This window comes from Chamaea fasciata, unplaced genomic scaffold (assembly GCF_029207755.1).
Source record: "Chamaea fasciata isolate MVZ Bird 193981 ecotype frontalis unplaced genomic scaffold, bChaFas1.0.hap1 SCAF_3, whole genome shotgun sequence".
Taxonomy (NCBI): domain Eukaryota; kingdom Metazoa; phylum Chordata; class Aves; order Passeriformes; family Sylviidae; genus Chamaea; species Chamaea fasciata.
In genome coordinates, this window is record NW_027094088.1 from 90790605 (window position 1) to 90808374 (window position 17770).

Sequence of the window (17770 nt, forward strand, 5' to 3'; positions counted from 1 at the left end):
CTCCCACCCCACTGAAGCGTTCAGACAACACTTGCAGGTAGCATACAGGAAGGACCTGAAGGAGAAAGCCCCTCGTACTGTAACAACCAATATTTTGTGTGGCATGTTGCAATTTATGCAACCTCCCTGAGTAACATAAGAAGAATATCTCATCTTGCCATTAAGTTAAGGGAATTAATTCAGCAAAATTTTGCAAGTCTAGATGGACCTTGACTGCAGTTAATGGCTACATCAGTATTAACCATGTAGATTAGATAGACAGGGTGGTGCATGGCGGATATTTCTGTATTGACTTTTTGAAATCAATACAGTTGACCAAAGAAAGCAGTCAGGAATTTGTAGCAATGTGGGAGTTAGATGGTGGTTGCTGCTACGTGTTTCCCAGCAAGTATCTCTATTGGAAGGACCGCTTGGGTAGGCACTCAGGCAAAGCAATCAAGTCCACACACCACACACACCATGGCTTGCTCAGCTAAGGGAGGCAAGAAAGGTCTTCTGTGTGATAAATTCCAGCAAAGGTTTATTCCAACACGCCACAGGGAATCAGGGACAAAAGACCCGACCCTATGGTGTGCAGAGGCTTAAGTAGGGGTCAGGAACCAGTGGTCTAAGGGCACATGGGGAGGTTCAAAGGGCAGGGCAAAGAGCAGTGCCCTATAGGGGACACAGCGGCAGGCCACCAGGGATACCTCCAGGGATTCCCCATATAGGAGAAACAGGGAAAGGAGAAACCACAAGTATCAAGTACATATGGGGAGGGCAAAACTGGGGTAGATCACATAGTGTTGCAATGCACCATGGGGGAAGTCTTTTCTTTCAGCCTAAGTGGAGACTCTGTGGTATATTCTTCCAGGGCAAAGCCCTGGGGATTCCCCTGAGGAGTTCAAAGATTTCCACGGGACTGCTGAGTACAGTTTGCCTTCTGATAAAACACTCCGTTCACTATCTCTTACAGTTATATTTGATGTGTATTTTCACTGAGTCATATTCAGGGAGGAAAAGAAAAGAAAAAAGGGAAAGGAAAGGAAAAGAAAAGAAAAGAAAAGAAAAGAAAAGAAAAGAAAAGAAAAGAAAAGAAAAGAAAAGAAAAGAAAAGAAAAGAAAAGAAAAGAAAAGAAAAGAAAAGAAATCCAGATGTCCAAAAATGAAAATCAGCAGAAGTGTCCAGCAAGAATATACCCTAAGCAAGGCATAGAAGCTTGTTGATAGAAGCTTGTGAAATATTTGAGCTGAATTAGTTGATGGGGCTTATGTAAAGTGGCAAGGTGTTCAAGGAAAAAAAAACCAAAACAACGAAAATATTAGAATAAAAGTGTGATTGGTCGAGCAGAATTCTTTTAAACTGTGTGAGCTTTTCAGCCATCAGAATTATTTTTATCTAGCATGTTCCAAGCAATGAAAATAGGAGGTATATTACCATTTTGTGGTGGCACAGATGTTTCCAATGAGCTTGAACTCTCATCTATCTTACATTTGTGCACAGTCAGCATTAATGAGGAATTTATTTTCCGTAGGTGAGAAGTATCTAAGCTGAGCTATTTGGTTTTGTTTGCTTAAGAGAGAGAACCTTCCTATGTGCAGAGAACGGTTTGGAGTAGTCGGTGTAGGAGGGGCTACAGAGTTATATAATCTGAAGGCGGAACTGCCGAGCGTGAGTTGGAGTGTGTCACACTGTGCCTAAGGTAGGGGGGTTTTTATTTCATTATTTTTCTCTAATATTGCAGAGAATTCTTGTACATGAAACTCAGTAAATGAAGGGGTTTCATAGATTAAACGTGTGTGTGTACTTTCTTTACTACCATGGTTATGTGTACCAAATGTTAAATTCTAAATCAGCTGCTTTTGAGGTGTACAAAATTACAGAATTCACAAGAGGGGAGTGTTTCCTCTCACCTCCTCTTCCCTACTTGTAGAGAACGTGACATTTTCGTTACAAGGGGAATATTGTGGCGACTTGGGCGTTTTCCTTTTGCTGCTGTTAATGCTTCAGCTTTGTTGCTGACAGGGTGTCAGTAGCTGTGAGGCTGGGATAGGCTGGGCCCTTTTTGTGTGTGTTTGTGGCTGCTGCGCACACGTGGTTCTGAGTGGGGTGGGTGACAGTCTGCCCAGAAACTGTTGTTGCTTGAAATTCCAGCAGAGCTGGAACGGGACCAAGCAAGCATTGCCCCCTGCCTGTGCCTGTGGTAAATCTGATGTTACCAGATGCAAAATTATTTTTTCTGTGTCTTTGGAGGCTTGTCTGAAGATAAACTACAGAAGCAGGGAGTGTTGTAAAAGAGGTTGACTGTGAGAAAGAATTCCTTCTTGGCCGGTTATAATGGAGCATAGTGGCTGCTGGAGAAAGTACAGCAATTACTGAGTTTATAGCATGTATTCTGATTAAACAGTAAACTGTATTCTGAGATAATGCCAAAATACACAGAGAGCACCCTCCGCTTTTTGGGCAGAACAGAACACTTTGGATGCAAATGGTTTTGATTCACTGGTTCTCTGATTGAGAATTGCTCAATTGCTGTAAGTAGGGAATTCTGCTTGACTATTCTGCATGTGTAAGGAACAGAAGGCAGAATGACACAAGGCAGTGTCTCAATAAAATCTAACTTTTAGCTCCTCTGTTAATTGATTAAAGTCTTGGACCATAAATGATGGTTTCAAATAAGACAACTTTGAGAGCCAGTTAGAGACTCTAAACTGCAACATTTATTTCTTCATTGCAGATACTAGCAAATCAGGCACGCGGAAACATGTCTTCAAAACCCAGGCTGCATTACTTCAATGGGAGAGGCCGAATGGAGACAATTCGGTGGCTACTGGCAGCGGCTGGGGTTGAGGTTTGCCTCTGGTCTTCTGTGCTGAGATCCTGTGACAATTATGTTCCTTGTGAAAAGGGTGACTGAGCAGCAGTTTTATACTCTGCATTTAGTGCAATGCTGAGCAAGCCAACAGTGACCACGAGCTTTCCCTAAGCAGAGGGAAAGTTCTCACTCCACGCATCATGTGCAGAGCCCACTGGTAGCACCACAAATGCTTCTCCCCTGTAGCTAGGGAAAGAAGAAATTTAAAACCCCAGCAGCAGAACCTGGCTTCTTATCTTCTGATCACAGAGGTCAAGCACCTGCAATTCTGAGTACCTTCAGTTAAATTCCAATGTCCAAAAGAGCAAGAGATTATTATTGCTACCAGGATGTAGTTTACCCTTGAAGGTACTCTATATTGTAAACCACAGAGGTTTGGTGTTTTTTTTAACCTCTGACAGGTTCTGATACTAAACCCGAGAGAGAGTATGGGAATGTGTGTGTTTCTAGAGCCATGGGTTTCTGGCACAGTGATGGTCAAATGTGCCTGACAGCTTTAAAATATGATTTCTGTTTTAAAAAATAAAATTTCCCAAAACACATCTCTTTTGGCCTTCTTTACCTAAATGATGAAGAAGATGAATCATGGAATGACAACAGAACTTCTCTTGTCTTCTTCCTGCAGTTTGAAGAATCTTTTCTGGAAAAAAAAGAGGACCTGACAAAGTTACAGAAGGGTAAGTTTCCTTCACTTTGAATTAATGACACAGCAGCAGTAGTATTAATAACAACTATCAAAATTAGAAATAGTATGATTTTTCTAAGAACACCTAAGGATTCCTAGGTCTTAGTGTCTTAAAAAGAAAATCTCTTCACTGGATGGTACATAAGGTCTAAGAGGTACACACTGCAGTGTGTTAGGTGGTATCTTCCAGCCAGTGGCTTCAGTCTTCACTGAATCACAGAAGAGCTGAGGTCAGAAGGGACTTCTCATGATTGTCTACTCCACCTCCCCTCTTCCAGCAAGGCCACCTCCAGCCAGTCACCCAGGACCATGTCCAGTTGGGTTTTGAGTATCTGCAAGGATGGAGAACTTACAGCTTCTCTGGACAACCCACACAGTCCAAGAGCCTTTCTTTAACGTCAGGTGGTTGACTCTCCTTTGCTTCAGCTTGTGTCCATTGCCTTCCATGCTATGGCAATGGAGGCTTTTGTCATCACATCCCCTTGAAATTCATTAGCATTTCAGCTTGCCTACAAAGTTGTTGTTTTAAAATCCATATGAAAACAGACTTCCAGCATTTACCTGTAGCTCTGCTGTGTTCCTGCCCCCCAAGGCAAGTACCCACCGTGCTAGCTTCAGCTTCCATCTTCCTGAACGTGATGGTCATGTTTCCGCACAACCACATGACATGTTTGTGCTCTTCACATGGCCTGTCCTCCAAAATAATCTGTGTTAGGGGGAGCATTTGAAGTCCTGCTGTTCTTTAGGAAATAATGCCTTGGTCCCCCTGCTACAGGCTGCCTTTCCAAAAGTATTTTGGGACACGTGCATAAAATAAATGCACCCTCAGAAAGAGGGAGAGAGCTGATCAGTTATCTCAGTCAAGAAATATGATTGCCTTAAGCTAAAGAACTTCCTCACTGCTCTGATCTGATACCTCTCTTTCTGGAGGTATTTTCACGTCTTTCATGCTAGGACGAGGCTTCTGCATGCTTGTAAAGGAGTTCCATGGCTCCAGCCTCACTCCAAGTGATATTTGGCTCTTGCAGGAATCTCATGGAACTCACTTATTGTTTCCACTTCATGCCTGTACAGATGAGATGCCATTTGTCAATAAAGTAGTCACAGGGACATTTTATGCTTTTTATACTCCCACTCTTATTTCTTTTCAGTATTATTCACATTGCATGTTGGCCAGTGCTTAGAAAGTCCAGATGTATTTAGCAAAACATGACAGGAACTGGCTGGACCAGATCCTTCAGTCCTTCCCATCTGTATTAACCTCCATGAAAATCACCTGTGTTAGGGACATGCAGTGCATGTATTTCTCAGTGTAAGACAGCTAAAAGTTCTGCATGGGGCTGTTTCCTCAAATCAGTAATTTCCACAAGTACATTGCTATAGTAGAAGTAATTAATGTGTCACTGACAAAAGGTTATTGCATGGTGAGCATTTTCCTCCCTTTCTTGTAAGAATGAGGAAGGTTGCCACCAAAAGGGTTGTCAAGCATTGGAACAGGCTGGCAAAGGAAGTGGCTGAGTCCCTGTGTGTAGATGTGCACTTGGGGACATGGTTTAGTGGTGAAATTAAGGAATTGTTTGGTTTACATTTGGATTTGATGATCGTGGTATTTTTTCTCCAGCCTCAATGATTCAGATTGTAAATAAAAAGTAATACATGTGATTATTTGTCTAACACATGCTTGTGGTTCTTATTCAGGTTCTCATTCTGTGTCCTTGTGTTATTCCCTTTCCCCTAGATGGATCCCTGCTCTTTCAGCAAGTGCCAATGGTAGAGATGGACGGGATGAAGCTGGTGCAGACCAGAGCCATTGCCAACTACATCTCAACGAAGTACAACCTCTACGGGAAGGACCTGAAGGAGAGAGCCCTGTACTGCAACAGTACCACCTTTGCTTGTTAGACCCCAGCTCACACTGTAGCTCCGTGTAACACCAGGATATCCCAGCTCAGAGCTAGATTCAGTGGGAGAGAGCAGTGCTTTGTGCACCATGAGATGACTGTGACTGCAGGTGATGTCTACAACAGTGACAGCCTGTGGGGTTAGACAGGGCAAGTGAGCCCTGAATCATCAATCAGAGGCCAATGCAGTCCGCAGAAGAAAGCAGTCAGGGGTGCAGATTGTCTTAGTGGTGCTGCTTTTCATTTTCTCCTGCAGTTGTCAGCAGCAGCATTTTCTCCTCATCACATTCAGGGCAGTGTCTCTTAAGGAAACAAAACCCCTACACTCTCTCTAATAACCAAGAATTAGTGTAGAATTGGAATTACTAACAGGTTATTAAAGAATAGGACTCCTAGGGCACATGTTTTGACCTGAGGTATTTTTGAATGCTTCACATTAATAAGCACTGCTAAACACATGTCAAGATGTTTGCTAGAAATGGTATGGACCTGCTGTTAATCTTACCCTGTCTGATGGGGTTTTTAGCACAAGTTTGGAATGCACACATGACAATTTTGTATTCAGGTTCAAAAACCCATAGTCCAGAGAAGTGTCAGTCCCAGTAAGAAGTGAAAGGTGTGTAGTCTTTAGGTTATGCCTAGGAATTCTGCATTTGTCTTTCACCCAAGCTCCCCCTCTGCCAGCCCCCAGTGCAACTGCATTCCCGGGGGAGCTTTGCCAGGGCAGAGGTGTGTGGGAGAGAAGAGGCAGGGATTTCCCAGCATCTCAGTGAGGTTATGGCAGGAGTTACTGTGCTGTTCAGAGCTCCTGTGTTTGACCTGACCAAATGGATCTGATCCTTTCAGAATCGATATGTACGTGGAAGGAATGTTCGATCTTAATGACTTACTCATGACATACGAAGTTCAACCAGCAGACAAAAAAGAGCAACATTTTGCAAATATGATGGACAAGACGGAAAACAGATACTTCCCAGTCTTTGAGAAGGTATGTGGCAAAGAGGATGTTGCTCCATTGATACTGTTGTCTGCACATCCATCCTGGATGCACACAAGTTTTGTGGTGGAAAACAGAAGCAAAACTACCTCTGGAATTTAAGTGCTTTGGTTTTGCTGGTGCTGGGAGTAAGGTGGAGACAGGACACCACAGAGGGGACAGAAGGCACTTCAAATCTGAGAGCAATGTAAAGCTGCAAAAACCCAGCAGACACTGAGCTCCCCAGACATAAGTGTTTCAATCTGTGTGTTGTTTCAGACTGGAGACACCACAGCATCAGCTTTGACATCAAGTTTCCTCCTGAACTGCAGCTGCCCCTCTACCATACATGCTATGTAACAGCATTCCAGTTCCTTCTGTATCTCATACAGCTTAGCCTTCAATGCAGCTACAGCAGCCAAGGCAAGATGAGCACAACTGAGCTGCCAGACAGAAATGTAGAGGAGAAGGAGCTGATAGATTATGCCTAGGATGGCAGTGCCATCAGATCATTGTTTGTACTACAGGTGTTTGAACTGCAGTTCCTTCTTCTGCAGACAACTCCATGCCATGTGTGACATGTATCTTTGGAGATATCGTATTAAGTCACACAGAGAAAAGACCTCATCTCCTTCTGGTTCTCTGTTTTTAGGTTTTGAAAGACCATGGAAGAGACTTTCTGGTTGGCAACCAGCTGAGCAGGGCAGATGTTCAATTACTTGAAATCATTTTAATGGTAGAAGAGTTCAAGCCTGAAATATTTGCCAAATTTCCTCTCTTGCAGGTAAATGAATGGGCAGTTTGAATGGATAATGAAGTGGAAAGGAACACTAATTTAAACTGGCTGAGAAATATGGGAGAGTGGAGGGTCAGAAGTGAAATGCAAAATAATCAAATATCCTGAGTATTTTAGCTGGCCTCACATACTTGTTTTTTTATGCCACCTTCTGTTACTACAATCCCCAAAGCATAAGAGGGGGAAGCATATAGTTTCTTCTGCAGTATCAAGCTGTAATGTGACTCTCAGAGCATGGATAACATTGAAATGTGTGACAGTTGCAATGATTCTTAAGCACTGTGCTGTTTTGGTTTTTTTTTGTAGAGCTTCAGAGAAAGATTAAGCCACATTCCCACAATAAAGAAATTTCTGCAGCCTGGCAGCCAGAGGAAACCTCCATCAGATGATGATGTTGTGGACAAAGTAATGAAAATTTTCTATTCCTGAGCAGCATCCTAAAGCCACACAAACTCCGTTTCACTGTGTCTGCAGATAGCTGGAAAGTGAAATTAATTAAGAGTGGCAATGTCAAATAATTGGAAAAAAAAAAAGTTGTTTTGATCTCTCTTTCCTTAGCTACAGGGAAAGCTGGTTTTAGGCTACTGCTGACACTTCAAGATAAAGCTACATGAGCCTACCAGCTAAGGAAATAGTTCACTGATTAGGGTACAGTATGTCGAACAGCACAGGATGCCTTAAATAACTAAAGAGATTACTTGAAATAAAGTCTTCCTATTGATAATCAAGTCTCGGATGTTCATTGATTTCTTGCTGCTATTTCTATGCCCTATGTCTGTCTGGTTCTGTTTTTCTGACATTCCCAGGAATTGTTGAAGAATTAGGAGAGATTATCCCAAACAGTAGGTCATGTATTTTTTTTTTCTGGGAAATGTCAGGAAAAGCCTCCATATTCTGGTTATCTGAGGATGAAAGGTTTGTGTTCTTTTTTTAAGTTTGAACCTGGGCAGAAATACCAGTTACGTAGTGGTTTCATATTCACCTGTTTCAACCTTTTCTGGCCAATGCACCAATTTTGTGATGGTTTCAGTGTTTACTCTACTGAGAGATAGGATTAGGAGGGAAAAAGAGCAAAACAGGCCTAAACTTAAAGTTACTAAGATAGTTTATTCACACATACTAAAGGAATGAAAAAAAATGGAAAATGAAACTTCAAAACACTTCTCCCCCCCCCCCCCCCCCCCACTGTTCACTTTCCCACAGACAACATAGAGAGATACAACCTGTGTTTTTCAGTCAGTTTCACCATTTAAACATAATCTTTCATCACTCTGGGAGAGGAGTCTAGCATTCCACGGAGACATTTGCCTCATGAAAAAGCAGTCTGAATCCGCAGCCACACTCAGAATTTTGCAGATTGTGCAGTTCCACCCATTAGCAGCCTTTCCCCTGGCTACTCATGGGCTTCTCAGTGTATTTGGGGAACCATTTAAGAATGCTTCTTCTAGTATAATACAAGGATTTCTCCTATCTCTAAAATCATCTCTATCTCAAAAGAAATAGAGACCTCCTTTTTACCATAGGAGCGAAGGGCCTCAAATCACTTTCTATCTAAAATCCTCTCCGTCTCAGAGGCTGAGACCTCCTTTTACCCCAGTAGCAAAGGGGTGAATTTGCCCCAGGGGCAAAATTCTCAATTACACCTCAATTATATCAGTCCACAACTTTTGACTAGAACCAGCGTTCCCCCAAACAGCATTAATATTACAACAATTAGTCCGTTTCTCCATGGTTTACACCAGAGAAGTCCAGCCAAAAACACCCACTTCCTCAATCCCTTCTCCCAATACTCTTTATCAGTTCTTACACTGACTCCATCTCATGCTGTTTCTCTACGTTTTAAACCACTCTGTCTTCCATTGAGAAGGGAAGGGATTAATATCTTTGCCCAGATTTCCTCTCCTTGGGGCTGCGACTCACACTCACAACTTTACACTCACGGTGTGCAATTTCAAAGCCCCGCTGGTGCTGAGAGGTGTTGGGGGGAGAGAATGCTCAGGAACGGAACGGCTGATGGATTGCCTTCACGCACCCCTCCCTTCCCTTCCTCCCCTCTGGCAGCCGGGGGAAAAGGGGCCCCGGCCGGCCCCAGGCAGCAGCTCCCGGAGGGCCCGCCAGGCACTGGACCGGCCCCTGCTGCCCACAGCGTTATCTGGTGGCCAGCTGGAAGGGAGAGAGAGCGAGTCACCAGGGTGCCTCTAAATTTCAAGCCTGGGTGTTTCCAGAAGCGTGTCTAACTCTTTAATTGGTCAACCAAGCTGTCAATATCTGCTAAAACTTCCTTAGAAAAAAAACTCACGTCCATGCTGAACCACCTGAGATTGGATTCAGCTTTCCTCTGAGATTAACTTGGAATATGCTTGGACCAGAGCTCCTGCAGCACCTCTGTTTTGTCACTAGACACTTACACTCTTGTACTGCAGCTTCACCAATGTTTCCTTTGTCAGAAGGTCTATTGTAGCAGCTAAATGCACTTTGCAGACTCTGAGGAACAAATGTTTGTCACCAGTTTAAAACTCACTGAGAAAGGAGGAGTCAGGACGGTTTCAGGTGCTAGTGAGACCTTGGAATGTGGGAATCCATATTGACTTACATCACTTTATATTAAACCAGGTTTAAGACAAGTTGTACTGGAGTTGTTCATTCTCATCACTTAAATCAAGCTCCACTACTGAGTGGAGTTAGCAAGACTGTTGAATTTTGATAAATATGCACGTTTATCTAGTGAAACGTGTCCCTGCCCAGGGCCTAGGAGTGTTGGAACTAGATGATCCTGAAGGTCCCTCCTAACCCAAACCATTCTATGGTCCTGTGATATTATTTAAACACCAAATAAACCAAGTATGTAAATGAAAGAGCCAGTGCTGTAAATCCAGCTACAACTAGAGCACTGGCAGCTTTCAGCTGGGCAACCTCAGGGCACTGTAGCTCTTGCTAAGGCCTAGAGTTTCTTCACAAGAAATGTCATGCAGCTGGAACCAGTTTTCATCATCAAAAAAGGAAACGAATCCGATCTGTTTCAGCTGCAAAGCATGTATTAAAGAGAGTTCCTGCAGGCGCTGCTTCCTTCCCACCCCACTGAAGCATTCAGACAACACTTGCAGGTAGCATACAGGAAGGACCTGAAGGAGAAAGCCCCTCATACTGTAACAACCAATATTTTGTGTGGCATGTTGCAATTTATGCAACCTCCCTGAGTAACATAAGAAGAATATCTCATCTTGCCATTAAGTTAAGGGAATTAATTCAGCAAAATTTTGCAAGTCTAGATGGACCTTGACTGCAGTTAATGGCTACATCAGTATTAACCATGTAGATTAGATAGACAGGGTGGTGAATGAGGTTTATTCTATACTGACTTTTTCAGATCAATACAATTATCCAAAGAAAGCAGTCAGGAGTGCAGAGTGCAGTTTGCCTGCTGATACCACACTTCATTTACTATGTCTTACAGTTGCCTTTGCTGTGTATTTTCACTGAGTCATATTCAGGGAAACATTTTTGGCAGAAATAAAATCCAAACCCCACCCTAATGTCCAGAGATGATTCAGCAGAAGTGTCCAGCAGGAATATACCCTACGCAAGGCATAGAAGCTGGTGACAGATTTGAACTGTATTAGTTAATGTAACTTAGGTAAAGAGGCAACGTGTTCAAAGTAAAAAAAAAACCAACAAAACCAAAACCATAAAATATTAGAATAAAAGTGTGATTGGCAGAGCAGAATTCTTTTAAACTGTGTGAGCTTTTCAGCCATCAGAATTATTTTTAACTAGCATGGCACCAAGCATTAAAAATGGGAGGCATATTACCATTTTGTGATGTCACAGATTTTTCCAACGATCTTGAACTCTCCTCTGTCTTACATTTGTACATAGTCAGCATTAGTGAAGAATTTATTTTCTGTAGTTGAGAAGTAACTAAACTGAGCTAATTGGTTTTGTTTGCTTAAGAGAGAGAACCTTCCTATTTGCAGAGAACTGTTTTCAATTCCTTATAGGAGGGGCTACAGAGTTATATAAACTTAAGGCAGAACTGCTGAGAGCTTAGAGTGAGTCACACTGTGCACAAGGTAAGTCAGGATATTATTTTGGACATGCAGGGAGTTGCTGTGAAACTCAGTGAGTGAAAGGGTTTCATAGATTAAGTGTGTATATGTGCTTTCTTTACTACCATGGTTATGTGTACCAAATGTTAAATTCTAAATCAGCTGCTTTTGAGGTGTACAGAATTACAGAATTCACAAGAGGGGAGTGTTTCCTCTCACCTCCTCTTCCCTACTTGTAGAGAACGTGACATTTTCGTTACAAGGGGAATATTGTGGCGATTTGGGCGTTTTCCTTTTGCTGCTGTTAATGCTTCAGCTTTGTTGCTGACAGGGTGTCAGTAGCTGTGAGGCTGGGATAGGCTGGGCACTTTTTGTGTGTGTTTGTGGCTGCTGCGCACACGTGGTTCTGAGTGGGGTGGGTGACAGTCTGCCCAGAAACTGTTGTTGCTTGAAATTCCAGCAGAGCTGGAACGGGACCAAGCAAGCATTTCTCCTGTGGCTGTGCCTGTGGTAAATCTGATGGTACCAGATGCAAAATTATTTTTTCTGTGTCTTTGGAGGCTTGTCTGAAGATAAACTACAGAAGCAGGGAGTGTTGTAAAAGAGGTTGACTGTGAGAAAGAATTCCTTCTTGGCCGGTTATAATGGAGCATAGTGGCTGCTGGAGAAAGTACAGCAATTACTGAGTTTATAGCATGTATTCTGATTAAACAGTAAACTGCATTCTGAGATAATGCCAAAATACACAGAGAGCACCCTCTGCTTTTTGGGCAGAACAGAACATTTTGGATGCAAATGGTTTTGATTCACTGGTTCTCTGATTGAGAATTGCTCAATTGCTGTAAGTAGGGAATTCTGCTTGACTATTCTGCATGTGTAAGGAACATTTGAAGGCAGAATGACACAAGGCAGTGTCTGAATATAATCTAACTTTTACCACCTATGTTAATTGATTAAAGTCTTGGACCATAAATGATGGTTTCAAATAAGACAACTTTGAGAGCCAGTTAGAGACTCAAAACTGCAACATTTATTTCTTCATTGCAGATACTAGCAAATCAGGCACGTGGAAACATGTCTTCAAAACCCAAGCTGCACTACTTCAATGGGAGAGGCCGAATGGAACCAATTCGGTGGCTACTGGCGGCAGCTGGGGTTGAGGTTTGCCTCTTGTCTTTTATACTGAGATCCTGTGACAATTATGTGTTTTTACTGTTCCTTATGAAAAAGGTGATTGAGCAGCAGTTTTATACTCTGCATTTAGTGCAATGCTGAGCAAGCCAACAGTGACCACGAGCTTTCCCTAAGCAGAGGGAAAGTTCCTGTCTCACTTCCACGCATCATGTGCAGAGCCCACTGGTAGCACCACAAATGCTTCTCCCGTATAGCTAGGGAAAGAAGAAATTTAAAACCTCAGCAGCAGAACCTGGCTTCTTATCTTCTGATCACAGAGGTCAAGCACCTACAATTCTGAGTACCTCCAGTTAAATTCCAATGTCCAAAAGAGTAAGAGATTATTATTGCTACCAGGATGTAGTTTACCATTGAAGGTACTGTATATTGTAAACCACAGAGGATTGTTTTTTTACCTCTGACAGATTCTGATACTAAACCAGAAATGGAGTGTGGGAATGTGTGTGCTTCAAGAGCCATGGGTTTCTGGCACAGTGATGGCCAATGTGCCTGACAGCTTTAAAATATGATTTCTGTTTTAAAAAGTAAAATTGCCCCAAACACATCTCTTTTGGCCTTCTTTACCTAAATGACAAGGAAGCTAAATCATGGAATGACAACAGAACTTCTCTTCTTCTTGCAGTTTGAAGAATCTTTTGTGGAAAAAAAAGAGGACCTGACAAAGTTACAGAAGGGTAAGTTTCCTTCACTTTGAAATAATGACACAGCAGCAGTAGTAATAATAATAACAGTCAGACTTAAAATTCAAAATAGAATTAGCCTTACTTGTCTGAGAACACCTAAGAATTCCTAGGTCTAAGTCTCTTAAAAAGAAAAACTCTTATCTGAGATGAGGTACATGAGGTCTCAGAGGGGCACACTGCAATGTGTTAGGTGGAATCTTCCAGTCAGTGGCTTCAGTCTTCACTGAATCACAGAAACGCTGAGGTCAGAAGGGACTTCTCATGATTGTCTACTCCACCTCCCCTCTTCCAGCAAGGCCACCTCCAGCCAGTCACCCAGGACCATGTCCAGCTGGGTTTTGAGTATCTGCAAGGATGGAGAACTTACAGCTTCTCTGGACAACCCACACGGTCCAAGAGCCTTTCTTTAACGTCAGGTGGTTGACTCTCCTTTGCTTCAGCTTGTGTCCATTGCCTTCCATGCTATGGCAATGGAGGCTTTTGTCATCACATCCCCTTGAAATTCATTAGCATTTCAGCTTGCCTACAAAGTTGTTGTTTTAAAATCCATATGAAAACAGACTTCCAGCATTTACCTGTAGCTCTGCTGTGTTCCTGCCCCCCAAGGCAAGTACCCACCGTGCTAGCTTCAGCTTCCATCTTCCCGAACGTGATGGTCATGTTTCCTCCAAACCAAATGATATGTTTTTCTCTTCATGTGGCCTGTCAGAACAGGCCTGCTGTCCTTTAGGAAATAATGCCTTGGTCCCCCTGCTACAGGCTGCCTTTCCAAAAGTATTTTGGGACACGTGCATAAAATAAATGCACCCTCAGAAAGAGGGAGAGAGCTGATCAGTTATCTCAGTCAAGAAATATGATTGCCTTAAGCTAAAGAACTTCCTCACTGCTCTGATCTGATACCTCTCTTTCTGGAGGTATTTTCACGTCTTTCATGCTAGGACGAGGCTTCTGCATGCTTGTAAAAGAGTTCCATGGCTCCAGCCTCACTCCAAGTGATATTTGGCTCTTGCAGGAATCTCATGGAACTCACTCATTGTTTCCACTTCATGCCTGTACAGATGAGACGCCATTTGTCAAAGTAGTTACAGGGACATTTTATTATTTTTATAGCCACTCTTATTTCTTTTCAGTATTATTCACATTGCATGTTGGCCAGTGCTTAGAAAGTCCAGATGTATTTAGCAAAACATGACAGGAACTGGCTGGATCAGATCCTTCAGTCCTTCCCATCTGTATTAACCTCCATGAAAATCACCTGTGTTAGGGACATGCAGTGCATGTATTTCTCAGTGTAAGACAGCTAAAAGTTCTGCATGGGGCTGTTTCCTCAAATCAGTAATTTCCACAAGTACATTGCTATAGTAGAAGTAATTAATGTGTCACTGACAAAAGGTTATTGCATGGTGAGCATTTTCCTCCCTTTCTTGTAAGAATGAGGAAGGTTGCCACCAAAAGGGTTGTCAAGCATTGGAACAGGCTGGCAAAGGAAGTGGCTGAGTCCCTGTGTGTAGATGTGCACTTGGGGACATGGTTTAGTGGTGAAATTAAGGAATTGTTTGGTTTACATTTGGATTTGATGATCGTGGTATTTTTTCTCCAGCCTCAATGATTCAGATTGTAAATAAAAAGTAATACATGTGATTATTTGTCTAACACATGCTTGTGGCACTTATTCAGGTTCTCATTCTGTGTCCTTGTGTTATTCCCTTTCCCCTAGATGGATCCCTGCTCTTTCAGCAAGTGCCAATGGTAGAGATGGACGGGATGAAGCTGGTGCAGACCAGAGCCATTGCCAACTACATCTCAACGAAGTACAACCTCTACGGGAAGGACCTGAAGGAGAGAGCCCTGTACTGCAACAGTACCACCTTTGCTTGTTAGACCCCAGCTCACACTGTAGCTCCGTGTAACACCAGGATATCCCAGCTCAGAGCTAGATTCAGTGGGAGAGAGCAGTGCTTTGTGCACCATGAGATGACTGTGACTGCAGGTGATGTCTACAGCAGTGACAGCCTGCGGGGTTAGACAGGGCAAGCGAGCCCTGAATCATCAATCAGAGGCCAATGCAGTCCGCAGAAGAAAGCAGTCAGGGGTGCAGATTGTCTTAGTGCTGTTCAAAAACCATAGTCCAGAGAAGTGTCAGCCCCAGTAAGAAGTGAAAGGTGTGTAGTCTTTAGGTTATGCCTAGGAATTCTGCATTTGTCTTTCACCCAAGCTCCACCCCTTGCCAGCCTCCAGTGCAACTGCATTCCCTAGGGAGCTTTGCCAGGGCAGAGGTGTGTGGGAGAGAAGAGGCAGGGATTTCCCAGCATCTCAGTGAGGTTATGGCAGGAGTTACTGTGCTGTTCAGAGCCCCTGTGTTTGACATGACCAAATGGATCTGATCCTTTCAGAATCGATATGTACGTGGAAGGAATGTTCGATCTGAATGAGTTACTCATGATGTATGTTATCCAACCAGCGGAGCAGAAGGAGCAACATTTTGCTAATATGATTGACAAGGCTGAAAACAGATACTTCCCAGTCTTTGAGAAGGTATGCGGCAAAGAGATTGAGGCTCCATTGATAATGTTATCTTGAACCCCCATCCTGGATTCACACAAGTTTTATGGTGGAAAACAGAAGCAAAACTGCCACTAGAATATAAGTGCTCTGGTTTTACTGGTGCTGGGAGTAAGGTGGAGACAGGACACCACAGAGGGGACAGAAGGCACTTCAAATCTGAGAGCAATGTAAAGCTGCAAAAACCCAGCAGACACTGGGCTCCCCAAACATATGTGTTTCAATCTGTGTGTTGTTTCAGACTGGAGACACCACAGCATCAGCTTTGACATCAAGTTTCCTCCTGAACTGCAGCTGCCCCTCTACCATACATGCTATGTAACAGCATTACAGTTCCTTCTGTATCTCATACAGCTTAGCCTTCAATGCAGCTACAGCAGCCAAGGCAAGATGAGCACAACTGAGCTGCCAGACAGAAATGTAGAGGAGAAGGAGCTGATAGATTATGCCTAGGATGGCAGTGTTTGTACTACAGGTGTTTGAACTGCAGTTCCCTCTTTCGCAGACAACTCCATGCCATGTGTGACATATATCTTTGGAGATATCATATTAAGTAACCTCATCTCCTTCTGGTTCTCTGTTTTTAGGTTTTGAAAGACCATGGAAAAGACTTTCTGGTCGGCAACCAGCTGAGCAGGGCAGATGTTCAATTACTTGAAATCATTTTAATGGCAGAGGAGTACAAACATGATATACTTGCCAAATTTCCTGTCTTGCAGGTAAATGAATGGGCAGTTTGAATGGATAATGAAGTGGAAAGGAACACTTACTTAAACTGGCTGAGAAATATGGGAGAGTGAGGGGGTCAGAAGTGAAATGCAAAATAATCAAATATCCTGAGTATTTTAGGTGGCCTCACATACTGGTTTTTCTTATGCCACCTTCTGTCACTACAACTCCCAAAGCATAAGAGGGGGAAGCATGTAGGTTCTTCTGCAGTATCAAGCCATAATGTGACTCTCAGAGCATGGATAACATTGAAATGTGTGACAGTTGCAATGATTCTTAAGCACTGTGCTGTTTTGGTTTTTTTTGTAGAACTTCAAAGCAAGAATAAGTAATATTCCCACAATAAAGAAATTCCTGCAGCCTGGCAGCCAGAGGAAACCACAAACGACGGAAGAAGATATAGCCAGAGCGATGAAAATATTCCGCTCCTGAGCAGCAGTCTAAAGCCATACAGTCTGTGTTTCATTGTTTTCTGATAGTTACAAATTGAAATTAATGGAAAGATGAAAAAAACTTCTGATCTCTCTTTCCTGAGCTATAGGACTTGTTTTAGCCTACTGCTGACACTTCAAGGTAAAGCACATAAGCCAATCAGAAAAAGGGAATAGTTCACTGATTAGGGTAGGGTATATTGGACAGCACAGGATGCCTTATATAACTAAAGAGAATACCTGAAATAAAGTCTTCCTACTGATGCTCAAAACCGGATGTTCGTTGATTTCTTGTTGCTACTTCCATGCTAATCTGTTTTACTGGGATTCCCCAGATTTGTTAGGAAAATTAGGAGTGATTATCCCAAACATTGTGTCAAGTATTTTTTTCTGGGAAATTCCTGGAAAAGCTTGCATGTTCTGGTTAGCTGAGGATTAAAGGTTTGGATTTAGCTTCCCTCTGAACTTAACATGGAATGTCCTTGGATCAGAGGTCCTGCAGCACCTCTGTTTAGTCACTAGACACTTAAACTTGTGAAAAACAAGGTTCACTTTCTTGATAAATTTTAAGAAATAGGTTTAATTAAAAAAATAAGACAATTTGGAGACAGAAAATTAAGCAAGGGATTAACAGCTAGGTGACTTGTCATTTAGCCAAGAATACAGCCTGCTATTTCAGAGGCATTTTAAAATACTTTTTTACAAACTAGTTTCTGTGTTCTATGAACTGTTTAGCATGGCCTCCCTTTGGGTCTGTCTTTTTAGAGCTTGCATGTTTCTTGGCTGTGTTATCTTTGTTATCTGTGATATCTGTGCTATTCTTCATTATCACCTCGAGCTTGGGCATTGGTCCCTACTTGCAACAGACTGTTGGTGTTGATAGTTGGCATAGCAGCAGCAGGGTCCCCATCA

The 17770-nt window shown here is 42.7% G+C and overlaps 2 protein-coding genes across 2 annotated transcripts; both read left to right on the forward strand.

The window, feature by feature from the left end:
• The first annotated feature begins 1547 nt into the window (after positions 1–1547).
• Positions 1548–7941, forward strand: LOC136287252 (glutathione S-transferase-like). Its single transcript, XM_066179792.1, has 7 exons — positions 1548–1682; positions 2718–2831; positions 3481–3532; positions 5279–5411; positions 6288–6429; positions 7070–7201; positions 7520–7941. The coding sequence occupies exons 2-7, from the start codon at positions 2745–2747 to the stop codon at positions 7640–7642; spliced, it is 669 nt and encodes a 222-aa protein (XP_066035889.1). The 5' UTR covers positions 1548–1682; positions 2718–2744; the 3' UTR covers positions 7643–7941.
• Positions 7942–10301: 2360 nt separating this feature from the next.
• Positions 10302–17148, forward strand: LOC136287255 (glutathione S-transferase-like). Its single transcript, XM_066179798.1, has 8 exons — positions 10302–10317; positions 11212–11283; positions 12307–12420; positions 13076–13127; positions 14854–14986; positions 15530–15671; positions 16286–16417; positions 16737–17148. Exons 3-8 carry the CDS (start codon positions 12334–12336, stop codon positions 16857–16859), a joined length of 669 nt encoding a protein of 222 aa, XP_066035895.1. The 5' UTR covers positions 10302–10317; positions 11212–11283; positions 12307–12333; the 3' UTR covers positions 16860–17148.
• The last annotated feature ends 622 nt before the right edge of the window (positions 17149–17770 follow it).

Coding starts and splice junctions, on each gene's coding strand:
- LOC136287252 (XM_066179792.1), top strand. CDS start 2,745: ATGTCTTCAAAACCCAGGCTGCATTACTTCAATGGGAGAGGCCGAATG. Junction 3,533..5,278: donor CCTGACAAAGTTACAGAAGG/GTAAGTTTCCTT, acceptor CCTTTCCCCTAG/ATGGATCCCTGCTCTTTCAG. Junction 6,430..7,069: donor ACTTCCCAGTCTTTGAGAAG/GTATGTGGCAAA, acceptor CTCTGTTTTTAG/GTTTTGAAAGACCATGGAAG.
- LOC136287255 (XM_066179798.1), top strand. CDS start 12,334: ATGTCTTCAAAACCCAAGCTGCACTACTTCAATGGGAGAGGCCGAATG. Junction 14,987..15,529: donor GACCTGAAGGAGAGAGCCCT/GTACTGCAACAG, acceptor TGATCCTTTCAG/AATCGATATGTACGTGGAAG. Junction 15,672..16,285: donor ACTTCCCAGTCTTTGAGAAG/GTATGCGGCAAA, acceptor CTCTGTTTTTAG/GTTTTGAAAGACCATGGAAA.